The sequence below is a fragment of the Limanda limanda genome, chromosome 16, assembly GCF_963576545.1.
Source record: "Limanda limanda chromosome 16, fLimLim1.1, whole genome shotgun sequence".
Taxonomy (NCBI): domain Eukaryota; kingdom Metazoa; phylum Chordata; class Actinopteri; order Pleuronectiformes; family Pleuronectidae; genus Limanda; species Limanda limanda.
Genome location: NC_083651.1, coordinates 19,472,038 through 19,490,902, shown reverse-complemented (window position 1 = coordinate 19,490,902; position 18,865 = coordinate 19,472,038). Strand labels below are relative to the sequence as shown.

General features: G+C 42.7%; 2 protein-coding genes across 2 annotated transcripts; both read right to left on the bottom strand.

Moving 5' to 3' along the window:
* Positions 1-3,123: 3,123 nt before the first annotated feature.
* Positions 3,124-5,272, bottom strand: LOC133021502 (sacsin-like). Its single transcript, XM_061088367.1, has one exon. It carries the CDS (start codon positions 5,128-5,130, stop codon positions 3,829-3,831), a length of 1,302 nt encoding a protein of 433 aa, XP_060944350.1. The 5' UTR covers positions 5,131-5,272; the 3' UTR covers positions 3,124-3,828.
* Positions 5,273-11,290: 6,018 nt separating this feature from the next.
* On the bottom strand, positions 11,291-16,409 carry LOC133021501 (sacsin-like). Its single transcript, XM_061088366.1, has 3 exons — positions 16,180-16,409; positions 14,835-14,923; positions 11,291-14,713 (listed from the first exon to the last, which is right to left on the bottom strand). The coding sequence occupies exon 3, from the start codon at positions 14,286-14,288 to the stop codon at positions 11,352-11,354; it is 2,937 nt and encodes a 978-aa protein (XP_060944349.1). The 5' UTR covers positions 14,289-14,713; positions 14,835-14,923; positions 16,180-16,409; the 3' UTR covers positions 11,291-11,351.
* Positions 16,410-18,865: the final 2,456 nt, after the last annotated feature.

Here is an 18,865-nt window from a genome sequence, read left to right as displayed (position 1 = left end):
CCCCCCCTCCTTCTGGAGTGGGGATGTAGTTAAGTAGGTGTAGAGATATGCGTGTCTGTGAAAATGCTAATCGGCTAATGGAGGAGTCTCTGGAGAGCATAATGCTGATTTATAGTCGGTTTTTACGCACGCACGCAGCTTCTACGGACTCGTTTTGGTTTATAGTTCCCCCATGGTTGCGCGTGTTGCAACGCAATTCACCGCCAGACCACTAGCCGGAGTAATGTTTTTTGTTGAAGTCGGCTCTTCTTCGTGTGTGGCACACGAAGATTCACATCGCCACGGCGGCTCCTCAGAGCCTTTTTCTGGCGGACAAATCCGCCGGTCAGTGACGGGTTATACTAGTGGTCATAGTTTCGGATCTTTTCTGCCAAGTGCTCTTCTATTTTGGTCCACATTCGTTCTTCTAAATCTTCCATGGTTTCCGCAGTTTCCGGGCATGAAACCGGAAATGCGACTCCGGACGGGATGTAGTAAGCAGACCAATCACAAGCCTTGCGGGCTGCGTGAGGCACGCGTTGCTTTGTCGTATAGTTAGAAAAATTGGCTGACGCACGCAAGCCGCAGGAGGGGCCCCGCAAGTACTCGAGGGGCGTGTTGTGTCTCTCGCGTGCATGCGTGCGTGTGCGTAAAAAGCCGAGTATAAATCGGCCTTAACTCACATTAACTTTAACTTTAACTTTTAGGACGTTTGGAATGTGTGGATACCGATGGCAGTTGGGATACTGAGTCTTTTTGGCGTCCACTCCCAGTATCTGCAAATTTTGCACTATTTGAGGCAGATTTGTCAGTTGGCGGTTGTAGCAGGAAACTCGTGTGGCAAGGGCTGAGATGGAACTGCCAGCGAGAGGACGGCCATGCTTTTTATACTCTGCGGCTGTAAGAGACTTTTCCACTGCTTGATGGACTTTGAACAGACACCATTCTGTGCTGCCCCCACCTGTGTCCTTGTTGGCTGCATTGAGATCACAGCGAGCCTGTCTGCACCAGCGCTGAGCCTCCTCTTTGTTCGGCTGTGGGACATTTCCATTATTGGTCCAAAAACCGCCACCAGAGAATCCCTCTCGATTACTTCGGTGATACCGTGCTTCTTTATCCCATTGCTGGTAGGAGTCTCTGAAACCCTGGTGACCCCTTGAAGAGGAGGAGCCTCCGGTTTTGCCTTTGCCTCTGCTGGGCTCTTCAACTCGACTCATCAAGTATTTGAATGCCTCATTGGCAAGAAACGGGTGGTCAGGATTTTTGTCAGGATGCGATCTGAGGTACAGTCGCCTGATGGCTTTGTGCCTCTCCTCCGCAGGAAGAGTCCATATCTCTGCCAAGCACTGATCAATTTCCCTTTTAGCTTTGTTAACAGAGGCTGGTAAGGATCTTGTAGATGATGACTGGGAATGAGGCGGCACAGCTCCCGCCAGTGGCTCCAGCTCCATGCAAGAACCGGATTGGCAAGTCCTCCCAGGTTTTGCTTTCTTTTCCCGTTTAATCTGGTATATGTCGAGACAACTGACTTCAATTGGCTCCTCTTCTCCAATGTCTACTTTGTATCTTCGTGAAAGCTGCCCAGAGTTTCCAGGCAGTTCTTCAACAATAACTGCATAAATATACTTGTTGTCAGTGCTGAAGCCAACATATTCCCCCTCCTCAAAGTTATTGAGGATGTTCATGTCTAAGGAATCATGCCATTCCTTTGGTACTTCTGTCCCAGGGGCTGGTGGTGTGAGAAGCAAACTTTTAATTTCAGTGCTGTCTTGGATCTTATTCTTGGCCAGAATTTTCTGAACTTCTTGTAAACTGTCACACATAAGAAGTTGTCCAAGGACTGGGAGGTGAACTGGTTCAATTCTGGTGCATAAAACAGCAATAATCTCCTTTGTCAGTGTCATATTGACTTCAGTTATAACCTTCATAGCCGTGTCATCATTGTGTTTTAGGTAAAATCGGTTCTGTTGAGCTGTGGGGCTCCGTTGCTGGTTTGAAGTCCTTTACCTGCAGGACACCGAGTCGCTGCTAGGAGTTGGTAGAGCTTGAAGGGCGGGGAGATTTCCTTGAGAAGGTGAGCTGAAAGCTCGACTTTTTGCGCTACTCTTGTAGATTTGGATGCGAAGAGAAGATGCCAGGCAGGAGCAGCCAGGCCCCCGCTAGGCGATGCAGGAGAGGAGAGGCTGGACAGCCTGCTGTCCTTGAAGAGTTGAGGAGAAGAAAGCTGGAGCAGCTTTCCGCCCTCCGAGGGATTGGAGAAAGAGAGAGAATTGGGGGAGACCGTGGTCTTAAATAGGCCCAGTGGCCTCCAGGTCATGGGGCCAGAATGACCAATAGGAGGTGATCCTGGTGGCACTTCGCACCTCTGTGTGAAATTGTCCAGAAGAAAGGAACATGCAGCATTCTAGGAGACTGAGTTCGGGAGGCTTTCTCAAGACAAAGAAACATGTGCTTTAAGGCTTTGATTACACATACAGGCCGAAAAGGAGGCCTGTGGTTTGCACAAAAACGTGTTTCCCAACAACAGCTATACAAAAAGTTACTCTTCAACTTTCAAATAGGTTTCAACTACACTTAGTCAATTTCAACTATTATTTTTCCACTATATGTTACACACTGAACCTTGAATAATGCGTCACAGGCCCAACATACAGAGACAAACAACCATTCACACTCATATCCACACCCACAGACACGATAGAGTCTCCAGTGAACCTGACCCAAGTCTGCATGTGTTTAGACTGCAGGAGGAAGCCAGAGGAAACCCAAACAGACACGGGGAGAACATGCAAACTACTCTCAGAAAGACCCCGTCCAGTCAGGGATTCAAACCGAGGACCCTCTTGTTGTGATGCAACAATACTAACAGTATTTTGTTCTAAAAGAAAAAAAGCAATGACTTAGGTTTGTTCTATATTCTAATAATAATAATAATAATAATAGTAATAATTAAGAATGCTTGGCACACCCCATTCACACAGAGCACAAGCTTAACTGTACGTGGTGCTGTACATATACACACATGCTGTGTAGGATTTAGCCATATTACAAACACAATAATTTGTCAAAACCTTCTTACACTACATTACCTGTGAGAAGACTTCAAAACAAACATGAAACAGGAGTAAATTTTTCATCCTTTATTTAACTTGAATTTTTTATTAATTTTTTTTTAACAGGAAAAAGGTGATTCAACTATGACAGTTTATTTCAAAATTATACGTGGAAAACTTTTGCACATGCATTTTCTGAACAAAGTGGCACAGTGATTACTTAGGTTTTCCGCAAGTAGCTATTAAAGTTAACAAAACTGAAAAGGAACATGTATTTTCATGAAATAAATCGATCAATGTATATTTACGCTCAGTGAGTACTTAAAAACATTAATAGAACAAAGTACAGTGGATGAACAGGCCCACAGAAAGACGCCATAAATGTGGAACACTTTCATAACAGTCACACAATGATAACTGTATATTGGTCTTACAAAGTAGTAGAGTGATTATACTGGTCCTTAGCAAGTATTCATACATGTTGACATCACAACAACAATTATTTGATATCTGCATTTTCATGACATAATGTGTTTGGTGAGAGTACTGATCCCTAATGAGAAGTTATAAATGATAATGAATGTACTGATCCTCGGTGAGACATCAGACGTTTACAACCAGGCACAAAATCCCAGTTTTTTTACATTTCAGAAACAAATCAAATGGTGAAATTAGTCCAAAAAGAGAGACTTTAAAAAAAAAGTTATATTAATGTCTAAATACCACCCCATGCTAACAGTTTTTATAACATAAAGACTTAAATTTGCGTTCTCAGCATTACATGACTCTCGAATTGCTAATTCACATACGCCTCAACTGCACTGAGGAGCTCAGACGCTTTCTCCAGTGCTTGCATTTCGTTCTCAGATTTGAACTGTTCGTTTGGAATGTGTGGATACCGATGGCAGTTGGGATACTGAGTCTTTTTGGCGTCCACTCCCAGTATCTGCAAATTTTGCACTATTTGAGGCAGATTTGTCAGTTGGCGGTTGTAGCAGGAAACTCGTGTGGCAAGGGCTGAGATGGAACTGCCAGCGAGAGGACGGCCATGCTTTTTATACTCTGCGGCTGTAAGAGACTTTTCCACTGCTTGATGGACTTTGAACAGACACCATTCTGTGCTGCCCCCACCTGTGTCCTTGTTGGCTGCATTGAGATCACAGCGAGCCTGTCTGCACCAGCGCTGAGCCTCCTCTTTGTTCGGCTGTGGGACATTTCCATTATTGGTCCAAAAACCGCCACCAGAGAATCCCTCTCGATTACTTCGGTGATACCGTGCTTCTTTATCCCATTGCTGGTAGGAGTCTCTGAAATCCTGGTGACCCCTTGAAGAGGAGGAGCCTCCGGTTTTGCCTTTGCCTCTGCTGGGCTCTTCAACTCGACTCATCAAGTATTTGAATGCCTCATTGGCAAGAAACGGGTGGTCAGGATTTTTGTCAGGATGCGATCTGAGGTACAGTCGCCTGATGGCTTTGTGCCTCTCCTCCGCAGGAAGAGTCCATATCTCTGCCAAGCACTGATCAATTTCCCTTTTAGCTTTGTTAACAGAGGCTGGTAAGGATCTTGTAGATGATGACTGGGAATGAGGCGGCACAGCTCCCGCCAGTGGCTCCAGCTCCATGCAAGAACCGGATTGGCAAGTCCTCCCAGGTTTTGCTTTCTTTTCCTGTTTAATCTGGTATATGTCGAGACAACTGACTTCAATTGGCTCCTCTTCTCCAATGTCTACTTTGTATCTTCGTGAAAGCTGCCCAGAGTTTCCAGGCAGTTCTTCAACAATAACTGCATAAATATACTTGTTGTCAGTGCTGAAGCCAACATATTCCCCCTCCTCAAAGTTATTGAGGATGTTCATGTCTAAGGAATCATGCCATTCCTTTGGTACTTCTGTCCCAGGGGCTGGTGGTGTGAGAAGCAAACTTTTAATTTCAGTGCTGTCTTGGATCTTATTCTTGGCCAGAATTTTCTGAACTTCTTGTAAACTGTCACACATAAGAAGTTGCCCAAGGACTGGGAGGTGAACTGGTTCAATTCTGGTGCATAAAAGAGCAATAATCTCCTTTGTCAGTGTCATATTGACTTCAGTTATAACCTTCATAGCCGTGTCATCATTGTGTTTTAGGTAAAATATGCAGCCTTATTGCCCTCGTGTGACAAAAACATCACTTTCAGCGGCGGTTTTTTCTAGCGGCTGTTCATTCAGCCAAAGCTTTGTTTCCAGGTTTTTGCAGCAGACGATCTGAATAAAAATCTTCTCACACATGTCAGCGGCATCTTTGTGTTTTATTCCCCCTTGAGACCCTGCTCTGATGAGACAAATGAGTCCATGTCTGAATGCATGCGAGGACAGATGTTGTTCAAACCATCCACTGAAATCACAGTCAGTCTCAAGCTCACAAAGCTCAAGCTGTGATTCCACTACTTTCTCCTCAGTGACCTGAGACAGCATTTTTTGGCTGAAGGTTTGGAGGCAGCAACTTCACCAGCTGATGATGCTCATAGGTGTCTTTCCCCAAATGGCATTCGCTGAGTTTCCCAAGCAACATGACCTCACCCTCCAATGCTTCTTCTAACCGTTCGGTCTCAAATGTTGTGTCATTGTAGTACAGTTTGCATGAGGGGTATAATTTACCATCTACTGCAGGAAGATACAAAGACTTCACATCTTTAACGAGGGACTTGTCTCCTTGGCCTTTTATTAACCCAAACAACATCTCAACAGCACGTTTTACAGTGATTAGTTGGTTTGGGTTTAGATGTGGTTTATCACAGGTGTCGGCATAAAGTGCTGCCAGAACGTTACTAAACTCCACAGCAGTAGGTTTTTCCTTAAAACCTATTTTCTTGAAGAAGTCTTTGAAAATTAAATCAAAAACAGGAATTTTGTACAAATATGGTCTGAATTCTTTGTGAAAGGTGAAGGAAAGAGACGTGTCTTCAGTCTTCACAAGTTCTCTGTCTTTTTCAACCAATACAATGGGAAGACCGGCCAGTGACCGACTGTCAAATCTGTTTGCTTGCAGAAAGGCGTAGGAACTTCGAAAGACAATAGCACGGGTTTTAATCAACTTGTCAGTTTGACAGGGAAAGTGACAGATGTTGCTCATGTTGCTGGTTACACACTGTGGAGGTGGTTGACCATGGGCACCTGAATTTTTCATCATCCAGTGCAGCTCCCGCGACTGATATACTGGTAAATGTATGATTGGCATTGAAGACCAAATCAATTCTTCATGCTTGGGATCGATTTCCATCAAAGAGCCTCTGATTTTAACAGCACTTCCCTCAGGGACGAATGGTTGGTGATAGTCGCACAGTTCTTTTTGAATTGTCACAGGGAAAATGAACTTGATGTCGGCTATGCTCTCCAGCAACTTTTCATTGTTATCTTTCTCACTCACTTTAGTTAAGGCTTCCATAAAGAGTAATGATGATTTGTCTTTCAACTCTTGAAGCTGAAAGTTCTCTTTTGCTTCTGATTCCAACTGGTATGCAAAATGTATTATTTCATCGTTTGACAGCACATGCTTCATTCCAAGTTCTATTAGCAGCTCTTTTGCTTCTCTTTTTTTTGGTGGATTTCTTTCATCAACCTCAGACCAAAATCTCTCAGGCACAAATCTCTCCTGGGGCCACATTTTCTTGTATAGCTCGATGCTATCATCAAAGAAATATGATGCTGTCTTCAAACTGCCTTGGGAATTGCGAATCAAATTGACAGTCTTCATCAAAGAGATGATTTGGTCCTTGTATTTACGGTAGTTGTCATCATCTTGCAGTGACAATACGAGCTTGAAGCACTGAAGTGCCAGCTTCTCTTTGAGTGTGTGCACAACAGGAAGAATGAACTTTATTAAAAACTCCATATCAGTCAGGATTTTGATGTTAAGTGATTGTGACAGATAGCAGTTTTTCAGAAAAATGGTGTTGCTGTTGTGCAGGAGGAACAAATCCGGAAACTTCCCCAATTGTTCGCTGTCGAGGATAAATACCTCCTTGTGTCCATCAATCCTCACTCTTTCACCAAATATTGTTTCAAATAATGGCAGGGACCTGAGCTTCCGCTGAAAGTCTTTAGTGTCTTTGGCCTTGGCCACTCCAGAGTGCAGGAAGCTCTGAAGCTGACTTTTCTCATCAGAGGAGAGCTGGGAAAACTCTGAGTGGTCAATGTTAAAAACCTGGTCCAGCACACAGCTTGCATTGTTCACATCCATAAGCTCAGAGCATAGAAGTGAACGTATCTGTCGATCTACATGCGTCTCGGAGAAGAATTTATTGTTGAGCTGCATGAAACCAAGTTTAAAGAGGATGTCTGATCTGTTTGAGGGACACAGAATTACACTCGGTATATCTTTCATTGGTTTTAAGAAGCACTTGTTGTTTAACCTTGGAAACACAACCGGTAGAATGTAGCAGTCACTGAAAAGCTGCCTCACATCGCTGAATGTCAGAGCTGGTTCGTCACCACTGGCTGTTGCAGGTTTAATTTGACTTGCTAAAAATTTCCAGAGTGAAATCAACCACTCCAACATTGTCTTGTTTGGGACATGGAGACCACTGTCTGAATCAACAGCACAGCTATGAAGATGATGCTGAATTAATGGCTTCAGATATTTTGCTGCAAGGGGAACTGTCAGACTTTTGACGAGGTTAAAGCTTTGCAGAACAGTCGTGTGATCTCGGTTGGTCGGATAATCTGCAAATTTGTCCATGTAGTTAAAGAACAAAAAGTCATATGGTGATATCAGTTTAGGGGATTTAGAGTTGAACACTCTCAAAACTTTATCTCTTGTGAGGAGAAGTGGAAGCCCATTGAGTAAACTAGCGTTGTCCTTGGTCACCAGTAGCGACGAGAGATCTCTTAAGCAGAATCCCAGGAGCTCTGAACATCTTTATCATCACTGATCAGAGTGGAAGTTATGGGCAGTGGTAATGCTTCATCTGTTTGCTTTGGGTCATGGAGAGGTTTTTCCTTCAGGAAAGTCCGTACAGTTGAAGGATTCACGTCTTTCAGTTTAATACCGGCAGATTTGAAGCTTTTCCAAACTTCTTGCATTTTAGGAGTAGAGGGAACCAATTTCATTCCTAGATCTTCCAAAATGAGACTCATCTCCTCATCGCCTGAATGTGTCAGGTAAAGTGCCTTTGTTGCCTCAGTTTCTCTGATGTCACACCAGTCAAAAGAATATTCAATTGATGTGTGGCCTGCAAGTACATGTGTTGATCTTCTCATCACAGGAATCACAGTAAGGCCTTTTCCATTGATTGATCTGTACACCTCGTGTATCATTTCATGCCAATTCTGATCAACATCTTTACACACAGTTGGCCAAAAAAACAAATACGAACTATCGAAGCATAAACACATAGATCTAAATGACAACTTTGTCTTTGCAATGTTTTGGCTGATGTAATGAAGGAGATCTGCGTACAGTGGAGCAATGACACTCTGTTTCAATAGTTCATTCCACTCACTTTTCTGACTTTGCCCATCTTCTTTCCAAAGGCTTCTCCTGGAAGAGTCTACCTCAAAGTTTGCGTTGATGTGCACTGGAAGTCCTGTGGTCCCAGGCAAAGGAAGTGAACAAAATGCTTTGCCTTTAAAATCCAAACCACCACGAGCCTTACTCTCATCCTTTAAGCTCACACGTGCTGCTATTGCTGCTTGGGGAAGTTTCTCTGATATCGTTTCCCTTCCATCTCTGTTTTTGAATGAGCCAAACTGCTCTGCAACGATCCACTTACTCAGTCTTTCATCTGAGGTTGAAATTGTTGTTTCATAAATCGTGTTGTGCGGTGATGCTACTTCGTCAGATTGAAGTGCTTCTTGTTGAAGTTTTACAAAAGCATCCTTTTCTTCTCTGCTTTTCTGGTGTAGATGTTTTTCAACCACACAGAGTGTTGTGAGTTTTCCTGAAGAATTGATTTCATATACTTTGATTTTGCAGATGTTTTTCAGAAACAGAATTAATCCTTCAGGATCTTCAGAGAGAGCAGAGCACAGTTTTCTCATGTCATTGTCAGTGACTCCCTGCTTTGATATGTTGGAGCTGTTTGCCATGGTACCAGTCCTCAGAGGTAATCTGAACATGGTGCCGTCTTTGAGAGGGAAGTCGTCTGGAAGAAAGGATTTGTAGACGTCCATGTACATGTTCTTAAATTCGTCAGCTAGTTTATAGCCAATGCCAAGAAGTGGTTTGTCTGAAGAACCTTCAATGTATTTTTGATTGGGATCAGAAATGAGCAGTAATTCATCTCCAGTGAGGATTGAGGGGCAGTCAGTCAAATGATAAACAGAGTTGAATCCAACACCATATTTTCCTGTCTTTCCTGGAGTGTTGTGCTTCCCTCCTTCTCCCAGGTGTTGAATTCCAGCCAGGTCAGCATCAGAAAACACTTTATTGTTGAATACACACAGTGCTGGACCTCGCAGATGGTTCCATTTCTTCCCAAAAGTTTTTTCTTTGCCATGCTGTCGTTTGTCCCACACAAAGTGGATTTCTGTTGCCTCTGCATCATTAGCATTTTGGATTCGCTCTTTAAGGATATCCTTTTTTGACGGATAAGCTGAAATGATGTTTTTGATTCGAACTGTCAGATCCTCCTGCTGCTCAAACTGAAATGCAAATGGTGAAATGTCAGCTTCGTAGCTTTTCAGAGTATGGTGCCTAGTTGTTGTTATTCCAAAGTGCTGAGCCATAGCTCGTGCGATATTCTTGTGGCTTAATGTGACACCAGTAGCCACTGGCATCCATGGGCTGTCATCGTAAAACAGCTCATTTGCAGGTTGCAAAACTCCATGTTCATTGGGTATCAGGCATTCAACTGTTGCTTTCTCATTTGCCTCAAATATCCCTTTGTTTAGAATTGTGAGGCACATTGACAGATCACTCTTTGGCAGGGGCTTGTTTCCATGTTGACAGTGCAAGTTCTTGAGCACAGTTTCAAACTGACTGATTGTGTATTTTTCCTCAACACCTACACATTTCCAGAGTTTTGTGAAACTTTTGAAGCCAGGTGGAAGTACATGCAGGTACGGTTTTGCTTCAAACTGCTCGTTTTCAGCTACACAGTTCACATTTATAAATGTACTGCCTACAAGTATGAAAGGGAATGAATTTGCCCTCTGTGAGATAACAGTGGAGTTCTCAGACTCACTGAGCCCCTGGTTTAGAAACTTATAGCACTCATGTGCTATTTCGTGAAGCAAAGGTTTGTAATTGGATTGAGACTGCTTCGACATTTCTTCCAGCTGCTGAAGCACTATCTCAGGACTTGGACTGTCGTGAACTCCTAAGATTTGTAGGATTGGATCAGTGTTGTGTATTTTCAGATTGATATGATCCAGCACAGGTTGTGTCATGTTAACAAGAAGTCTGCATTTGTCACTAAACACATCAGTGGGCCTTCTGAGTGTTGCATTTCCGTTCATCATAATGTCACCAGTGGAGAAGGCTGGAAGAAATACCGTCTTCCTCAGTGTTACCCATTGGGGGGAGTCTTCCTCATACATGTGATGTTTCATAAGTGTAAGAAGGCATCTCAACCTCTCATATGCTTTCTTTCTGTCAGTGCTCCAGGTTTGGGGGATTGAGCCTGCTTTTTCTGTGATTTCTTCCAGTGGGAGAGAGTCACTTGTCATACCAAGTTCCAACAGGCGCTTGATCCTTTTGGGGGAGCAAAAGTCATGTTTTGTCCCACCAAGCAGGCGCCCCTCTTCTGCTTCAAAAAGACAGGCAACTTTCCCTGATGGATCCACAAGTTTGTAGATATACTGCAGCTGTCCATCTGTTGTGGGAATGCATGGTTCACTGATGAGTCGATTGTCAATCCCTGGGACTTGAAGATCGATAGCATGCAATAAAAGCCTATCTCTGCTCACAGGGTCAATGGTATCAAGGTTGTTAAACAATACTTCTTGGTAAAACATTTCCCAGTTCCATGTTCTGTTCTGTACAACCTTTTCCAGGCCTGTCAGTTTGAAGCTATTTTTCAGCCACAGTGGAAGAGGAACAACAATGTTGGATGGTTTTAGATATTTTTTGCACAGCTGTGTGACAAGTTCACTGACCTCCTCATCCTCTTCGATGCTCTCATGTAGAAATATGGCAGTGTCCATTGAGCACCAATGTTCTCCATCACTAAAGAGCTCTGGACCTTCGTTGTTCTGGGCAATGGTGGAGTAAAACGCATCCACCAAAGGCTTGAAAGTTTCACTCACTTTCTCTCTATCAGGCCAGAAGGTGTGATAACAGTAATCTTCCAGTTGGTTGATTTCAGACGTTTTCAGTGTCAAAAGTGTCATGACATATGCCTTCACTACAGGATCCTGGGAAGGGCTTTGTTCCAGTCATTTTTCACCCCACTCTCCCACAGACCTTTACGGTTGCTTGTTACGGCAAATGTTCCATTTACATTAACTGGAAGACCTGTGTGAATGGAAAGAGGAAGGAAGCAAAATGCCTGTCCAACAAGATCTGTTTGTGATGAGGCCAGTTTCCCGGATTTTGGATTATTATTCAAAGGCACAGCAACCCCCCCTATGGGCAAAGAGAACTTGGCTTCTTTGTTTTTTTCAAGGGCCATTTTTAAAGACTTATCTGTTCCAAAGCAGTTGTACAGGAGCCAGGACTGGACTTCAGTCACTCCAGACTGCTGACTGGTGATTTGGACAACACTGACTGTGGCGGAGTCAATGACCTCTTTACATTTTCCATCAAGCTTCAACAGTGATTTTTCTGCCAGATCTTGCTTCGACACAAAGGATTCATCAGGAATCCTCACTGCACTCACAACGGTTTTGGAGACGGTTAGAACGGCTTCTATTTCATCATCTCTTGGTGGAGTGGATGCATTGCTGGAGATCGTTTGCAGAGTTAATGCATCGACTTTCTTCAGGAAAAGCAGGTGAGTTTGTGAATTCTTAGTTAAGTGCTGTTGAAAAGTGAGGATATTGTGTTTGTGATACACCGTTGTGCTTATTTCTGACTGGAGAGCTTCTTCTTCAGTTCGAAAAGGTAGTTTGATCAGAGTGCCTGAATAGGGTTCAGGAGGACTTTGTCTGCTGATATTGCAATCAAAAATGTGTTCATATGGTCCAAACTGACCAGGAAACCAACGGAAAAGTTGCTGATTAGAGAGATCAAGCTTGATTCCAGGATTTGTTTTGTGCTTGATGTGCTTTTTGAGATGAGTTACATTTGGATCAAGAATGAGAAGACTGTTGCCACTCAGGATGGAGGGAACATCTGTCACATGATACACAGTATTGAATCCAAGTCCAAACTTTCCAATTTTTTCCACTTGGGTTTCTTTTGAAGCAGCGCCAACTCGGACAATATTTTTCCAGTCCTCAGCTGTGAACTGCTCATTATTAAATGCCCCAAGACAGGGTCCTTGACAAAGAGCCATGTCAGGGTCAATGAGACTTTCAGGGGGATCTTTGTGCACTCGGAAGTCCACCAGGAATTTGCAGACCTCTGCTCCAGCATCTTCTGCATTCTGGATTAGCTCTTTGAATACATCACTTTCTTCATCGTATTCTTTAAGAAAGTTTTTAATCCTTGTTGTTATTGGCTCAGATTGCCCACACTGCTCTATTCCCAACAACTCTGGATTGAGGATAAAGGTACTGAGAAATTGAATGTTCAACCATTCAGCTGTTGCTTTTGTGATTTCCTCATGTACAACTTGAATTTCCTCCTCGCTGCACTTAAAATCTTTCAACCCATTTTTGCTGACATCACAGAAGACTGCTGTTGACCCTGGTTTCAGCGTGTATTGTTCACCCTCTAACATGACTGGCACTGGGATGTCATCCTTAACATCCTTCTTCTCTCTCCAAAGCCAGTTAAGAATTTCTATTGACACTTCTACCTCAGAGGAACTTGCACATGGTTGTTGCCTTCCTTTAATATTTTGCTGGATAGAATGCAGAATGCCAATGATTTCTTCATCTGAAATTAGCGTTCTCAGGCCTGATTCCTTGAGCAACTTCTTGTATGAGAGGAATTCATCTGGCACCTTTCCAATGTAAGAGCTCAGATCTAGATTAGGTGGGTAGTCAAGAACCAGATCCTTTGGTGAAACAAACTGGTTGTGGCTCCACAGCCAGCGTGTGTCCCCGTTTATCATTGTCGCAAATTCAGAGATGTCATCTTGCATGTGTTTGTAAATGCTATGCAGCTCCGTTTTGAAATCCATATCTCTGTCAGGATCAACCATTTTCTGGACCTTTGATAGCAGGACCGATAAATTGTCCATCACTTTTTCTGGTGGGGGTCGGCATTTGAGACCAAGTCTGTTGCTTACTCTGTCAGTGACATTTCCCAGTAGAGGCATTACATTTCCAACAATGTCCTTGAAATCAGAATGTCTTACTTCATTTGGGCAGAAGAAACCAATTTTCTGAGATTTGTCATAACCAGGTTGATTACATGGGATCCATTTGAGCATTTTAAAGCTTTGAAACTCCTTATCTGAAAACTTTGACAGCAGTTTATTGCCATCCAACAATTTTAAGAGAACCTGAGCTCTTTTCTCAGCCTCAGTTGGAGAGGAAACACGCATTTTGTCAATCCGTGTGGCGGCATTCAACAAGTGCTGAGGTGATACATCTGCTTTTTTATTAAGCAATCCAAGATCTGTTAGGCTTTCAAGCATTTGTGATGTGTCAGTGTACAGATGTGGGGGGAATAGATTTGAGTCAAAAATGACTGAGAAAGATTTAATTCTTGGATCCAAAAAGTTTGAGGCCTTTTTCCATTCTCCGTTCACCTCAATGAAGCTCAAGTCCATGCATCTTTGTCTCAAGGTCTCATTCTGAGAGAAAAGGATATTACCATTCTGTAAAATCCAAGTCATGATTTTGTCTGTGTCTTCTTTGCTGCAAGATTTCGTCTCAATACAGGCAACAAGGAGAAGGACTGCTTCGGCTGTGTTCAAGAGACTAATTTTGAGCAGCTGCAACAATCTGCGATCAGCCTCAGTAGCACACTGCACAACTGAATCAGGCATTGGGAGCTCTGTTGGTACTGTTAGACCAGATGTCATAAGAACGGCCTTCTTTGATTGAGCTGCCGAACACACTCCTCTCATGGTTTGAAAGAGAGGCAACTTTGAGAGTAAATCATTCTCACTCCTTGAGAGAGAATCCAGACGAGAGAGATAATCTTTCAGCTCTTCTCGTGCTGTGTGAGAGGCCGTCATGAGTTCTCCAATGAGATTCTGAGGGTCTAAATTCACCAAGACTTTCATGACGCTCCTCGGAGATGGGCAGAGCACGTAAGAGTCTAAGTCTACGTGCTGGAGCCATTCGTTTCCTCTGACCACTGTGCCACCGGCTTTGCTCAACAACTGAGCTATTTCATCTGGCAAGCTAATGTTTTTGCTTTTCTGGAAGATGAGGGTTGTGCTCTGTTGTAGTTGTGCTAGTGACACAGCCTGACTGACAGACAGGGGGCTGATAGGTATTAATGGTATTCCAGTGAATTGACTTAACTCTTTGAAGTGAGTGTTGAGAAATTTCCAGAATTCTTGGAGCCATTCTAAAGGTGGATGTTGACTGCAGCCGATGTTCCAGGTAACGAGCCCCGTCCTGGTCTGCTTCCAGTCTGGTGGCAAAAACCTCCTTGTGTAGTCAGCCACTTGGTCTGCGTCAATGTTGATGACTTTGTAGATAACTGAAACACAGATTTTTGGAACAATATATGTATAAATATATGTTGATGTAGTGAAACAACATGCAAATTACAAACACAATTCACTTTTAAATCACTGTTTTCTATAAAATCACATCCATACCTTTCTTGGCCAGTTCATTCAGGTGGGTAATGCAAGCTGGACTGAGATCATCAGGGATGAAGAGGTGTTTGCAGCATGGCAGCAAGGATCTGCATTAAGACCATATGCATTATCAAATAAAATACTGAAGCAAGAAAGAGTCAGCAAGATTCACTGGGTTCGGGGAACAAGTGCCAATTTATAATATTAGGGATCAAACTGTAAATACAGTACATTATAACTTGTATAAAGGGCCAAGGCTTGGGGTTAGGGTTCAGCAGGGTTCCCACGGTCATGGAAAACCTGGAAAAGTCAGTGAAGGTTTCGGGAGTGAGGGCGTGACAACAACCGGACTGAGAGGTCGAGAACCTTCAGATCGAGCTAGCTCTCAGCGGCTAGCTGCTGCTCTCATTGGGGTTTAAGAGTACAGAAGCGCATATTTTCAAGTGTAATCATTGAACTGATCCCGTTACACTGCCACAAGAGGTGTTCATCTTGTAATAAAGACCTCAATGAGGAAACACGATGTTTTTTTTCTATTTTCTCTGCATTTTAATATAGCCTATAAATAGTGAATTTTAATATAAAAATATTAATGATTAATAGAAAATCGATCGTTAATTCTCCCGGCGATCGAATGCCCATCCCTAGTGCATTTATGCTGAGTTTTAAATAATTCATATGCTTTTAAAGTAATACGTTCAAAATATAGGCAGGGTTTGGGTTTGTGTCATTTAAGGTATACTGTATACACAGAGATTTCACAAAATGTTCGGTCATGGAAATTTGGTTTAAAATTATTGAAAAGTCATGGAAATCCATTGGTCAAAATGTGTATGAACCCTGGTTCAGGCTATGCTTAAAAAAAACCATGAGCCATATCTCTGGTGTTTTCTATGTTACAGGAAAAAATCACATCTTTAAAAATCAAAGCATTTGAGTTTGGGTGTGGGCCACAGGACCACCACACTTGCTTGCAGTTATTTTCTACAAAAAAGCTCTGACAAGCCCAATGTATACGACCGGACATACCCTACCTACATATGGTCAAGGGGTGTAATGATTCTACAAATCCAGGGTTTGGCTAAGGTTGATTTTCAAGCCATGTTTTGGTTGATTTTCTTTCGACTTTGTGTGAGGGTCTGCAAATCTCAGGGTTATTATCCATCTTGATCTACTCAAACTACCATTTAGAATAATAAATGGTAGAATAATACATTGTGATTTTGAGGCCCAAACCCACATTTTTGCAATTCCATCTTCCTCTATCAAGATTGTAGGTGTTTGTCTCATGGTCTTCATTTTATTTTATTTATATGAATAATATTTATTATTTATATTATTATATATTATAAACATATTTTACCTGGGAAATTCATCGCTGTCGATTAAAGCCGTGTCCTCCTCATTGTCCGTGAAAGATCTGAAAGAGCCATCATTGAGTGGTAGCAGCTGAAGACCCTCAAGTTCTCTGTATTCTCCATCACTCAATATGAACTCCAAAAGACATAGTTTGTCGTCTTTAGGGATGTTACGCGCACCAGGTTTGCGGAGAATGTCCCTCAAGAAAGCTGGCGTTACATATGTCAGGCTGCTGACAGGCCTCACGTATGGCTCTTGCAACAGGTCCCGGTAATGTGACAAGATTTTCTCCACAGGAAACCAAAGTGTTTTTAATGGCGGTCAGTATTTCAGAGCTTGTTGGAGCATTACAGGGGAACACAGCTTCTGATAGAGTGATGAATTTTCGTTCATCTTTTGCGAGAGAAAGGAGAGCCACATCCTGTGAGAACAAGTGACTGAGAACATCCAGACCAACAGCAAACCATTTTTCTTTGTGCTGTATCTTGGTGATATCTGGCCACAAATCATACACAGAACAGACAGGCAGAACAGACTGCTGGGCAAGTTTGATAGCATCTTGAATGATCGTGAGGTATGCATGAGGGAGCACCTCCTTCATCAGCAGTTCATTCCACATGGCATGTTCATCATGTCTCTGGTCTTCCTCTTGCCACTTGATGTGTCTTCTGTTGTCTGTGAGACCAAAGCATGCGTTGACATTAACTGGGAGTCCTGTTTTGTTGGACTCATTGTTTGGGAGGGGAAGGAAGCAGCTCAGTCGACCTTGGCTGCTGTCTGTTCGCTCTCCACAAGGGAATGCCAAGTCAACTTGAGGCAAAAATTTCTTAACTTTTCTGCGAGTGCATCTAGATTTTCTACAATGCCTTCCTTCATGGTACATGTTGTCACAAGCCACTTTGTTTCTCTGTGGGCGTCTGCGTGGAGGGTGATCAGTTTGAGCCTTGTTAAACTCTCAATGACTGACTCGTCTTCTGACTTCAAAACGACATCCTTGTTCACTGAGGATATCACCTTAAGTCTGGTGGTCACAGTGCCTTGTTCGTCGATATGTATCAGTGACACAGAAGTCACATTTTTGAGGAACAGGAGGCTCTGGTCCGCATCTGCAATGAAGCTGTCGAAAAGCTCAACCACCTTGTCAGAGTCATACAGATTATCTGAGATTTCTGATGTCTCGTTGCGCAAAGGGAATCTGAAAATTGTGCCGTCAAAGTACTGATCCTCCTTGATGACTTTTGACCACTCTTGTTTGCTCACAAGTGATACTATATCTCTAAAGGGTTGGAACTGATCGTGCATGAACGTCAGAGCTTCTTGGTGTTCTGGTTCATCCAAAGACCACAGATAACCTCCATTTCTTTCCCCAAATATTTTTTCTTGGGGGTCCAACAAGCCTAGGTGTGCTGAGCTGAATATACTCGGCACATCTGTAAATAAAATAAGATAGATATTTTGCTGTTAATCCACAACTTAGGTTCTCTAATACTAATACTTTGACTATTAGGCACATGGGTGGTAAGTGCACATGTTTTTACCTGTTATGTGGTAGACAGAGTTGAAGCCGATTCCAAACCTCCCGACTTTGTTTGGGTCATTGCGCTTGTCACTTCTCCCTGCCCTCTGAATTGCTTTCCAGTCATCATCAGTGAATGCAGCATTGTTGTATGGGGGGTTTTAGCCTGAAATTTCTGGTGGGGCAATTTTGTATGACGTCATGTCACCGTCACAAAAATAGAGGTAGCTGACTATCATAAGCAGTAGGCCTATATAGACCAGTGAGATATACCATGGGCTGCATTTTGAGTGCCAGCAGGGAGCAGAAATCCTATTTAAAATACATTTCACATGCTTAAGCGCTCAGCCCGACACAAAGATGTTGCCTATAATACAGCATTAAAGTAAAATGATTGCAACAAAGTAAAAAGATTAGACAGACACATAGCTCAAATAACTTGGATAATTTATTATTATCAACATGAGGCAACATGCACCAGCTTCATCTGCACAACACTTTGTGTTTTCCTCCCCAAGTAAAGAAGGCTTGCAACTGTTTAGAGTTGGCAGTCATTGCTAAGTGTCATGGATAAAAGAGTTTATTTCTATTTTCATTATATATTATATATTCAAATGAACACTTATTAGAACAATGTTTATCTTTTGCTTCTTGATTTGATGCACTTTAGATAAGAACCCAGTGTTTTCTTTTTCTTCTTTGCCATAAGAGACAGAAAACGTTCAGCACAGCTGTGTCCTTCAGGCTCGTCCATCCCTAATAAAATGATAGGAAACATAAAATATGGCATTATTGTAGAGGAAGTGTTACACAAAGTTTATATCTTTATTTTCTGTGGATATTCAACTACAGATTTTGGATTAAACTGTGCACTACCAAGACAATGCATGTACTGTGTGGAGTTCTTCCACATTATTAGTATTTCATAGCTTATTCTCCAAACACACTCATCCTCATAAACTAACGCTTCTCTCTGCTGGGTGGACCGGATCATGTGGCTTCATGTCGGGTCAATAACCCGTAGGCTATGGTCCCGTTAGCATCGCTATTACTGCTGCAGGCATGCCTGTGGGCTAGCCGAGCTAAGCTAACACCCAGGTACAGCAGGTAGCTGCGAAGCACTACGTTACAGATAAATGCAAAATACTAAACTTGACAAACCTCACCTCAGAAA

Bases quoted from the DNA above. Each gene is read 5' to 3' on its own strand.
- LOC133021501 (XM_061088366.1), bottom strand. From the start codon at position 14,288: ATGAAAGTCTTGGTGAATTTAGACCCTCAGAATCTCATTGGAGAACTC.
- LOC133021502 (XM_061088367.1), bottom strand. From the start codon at position 5,130: ATGAAGGTTATAACTGAAGTCAATATGACACTGACAAAGGAGATTATT.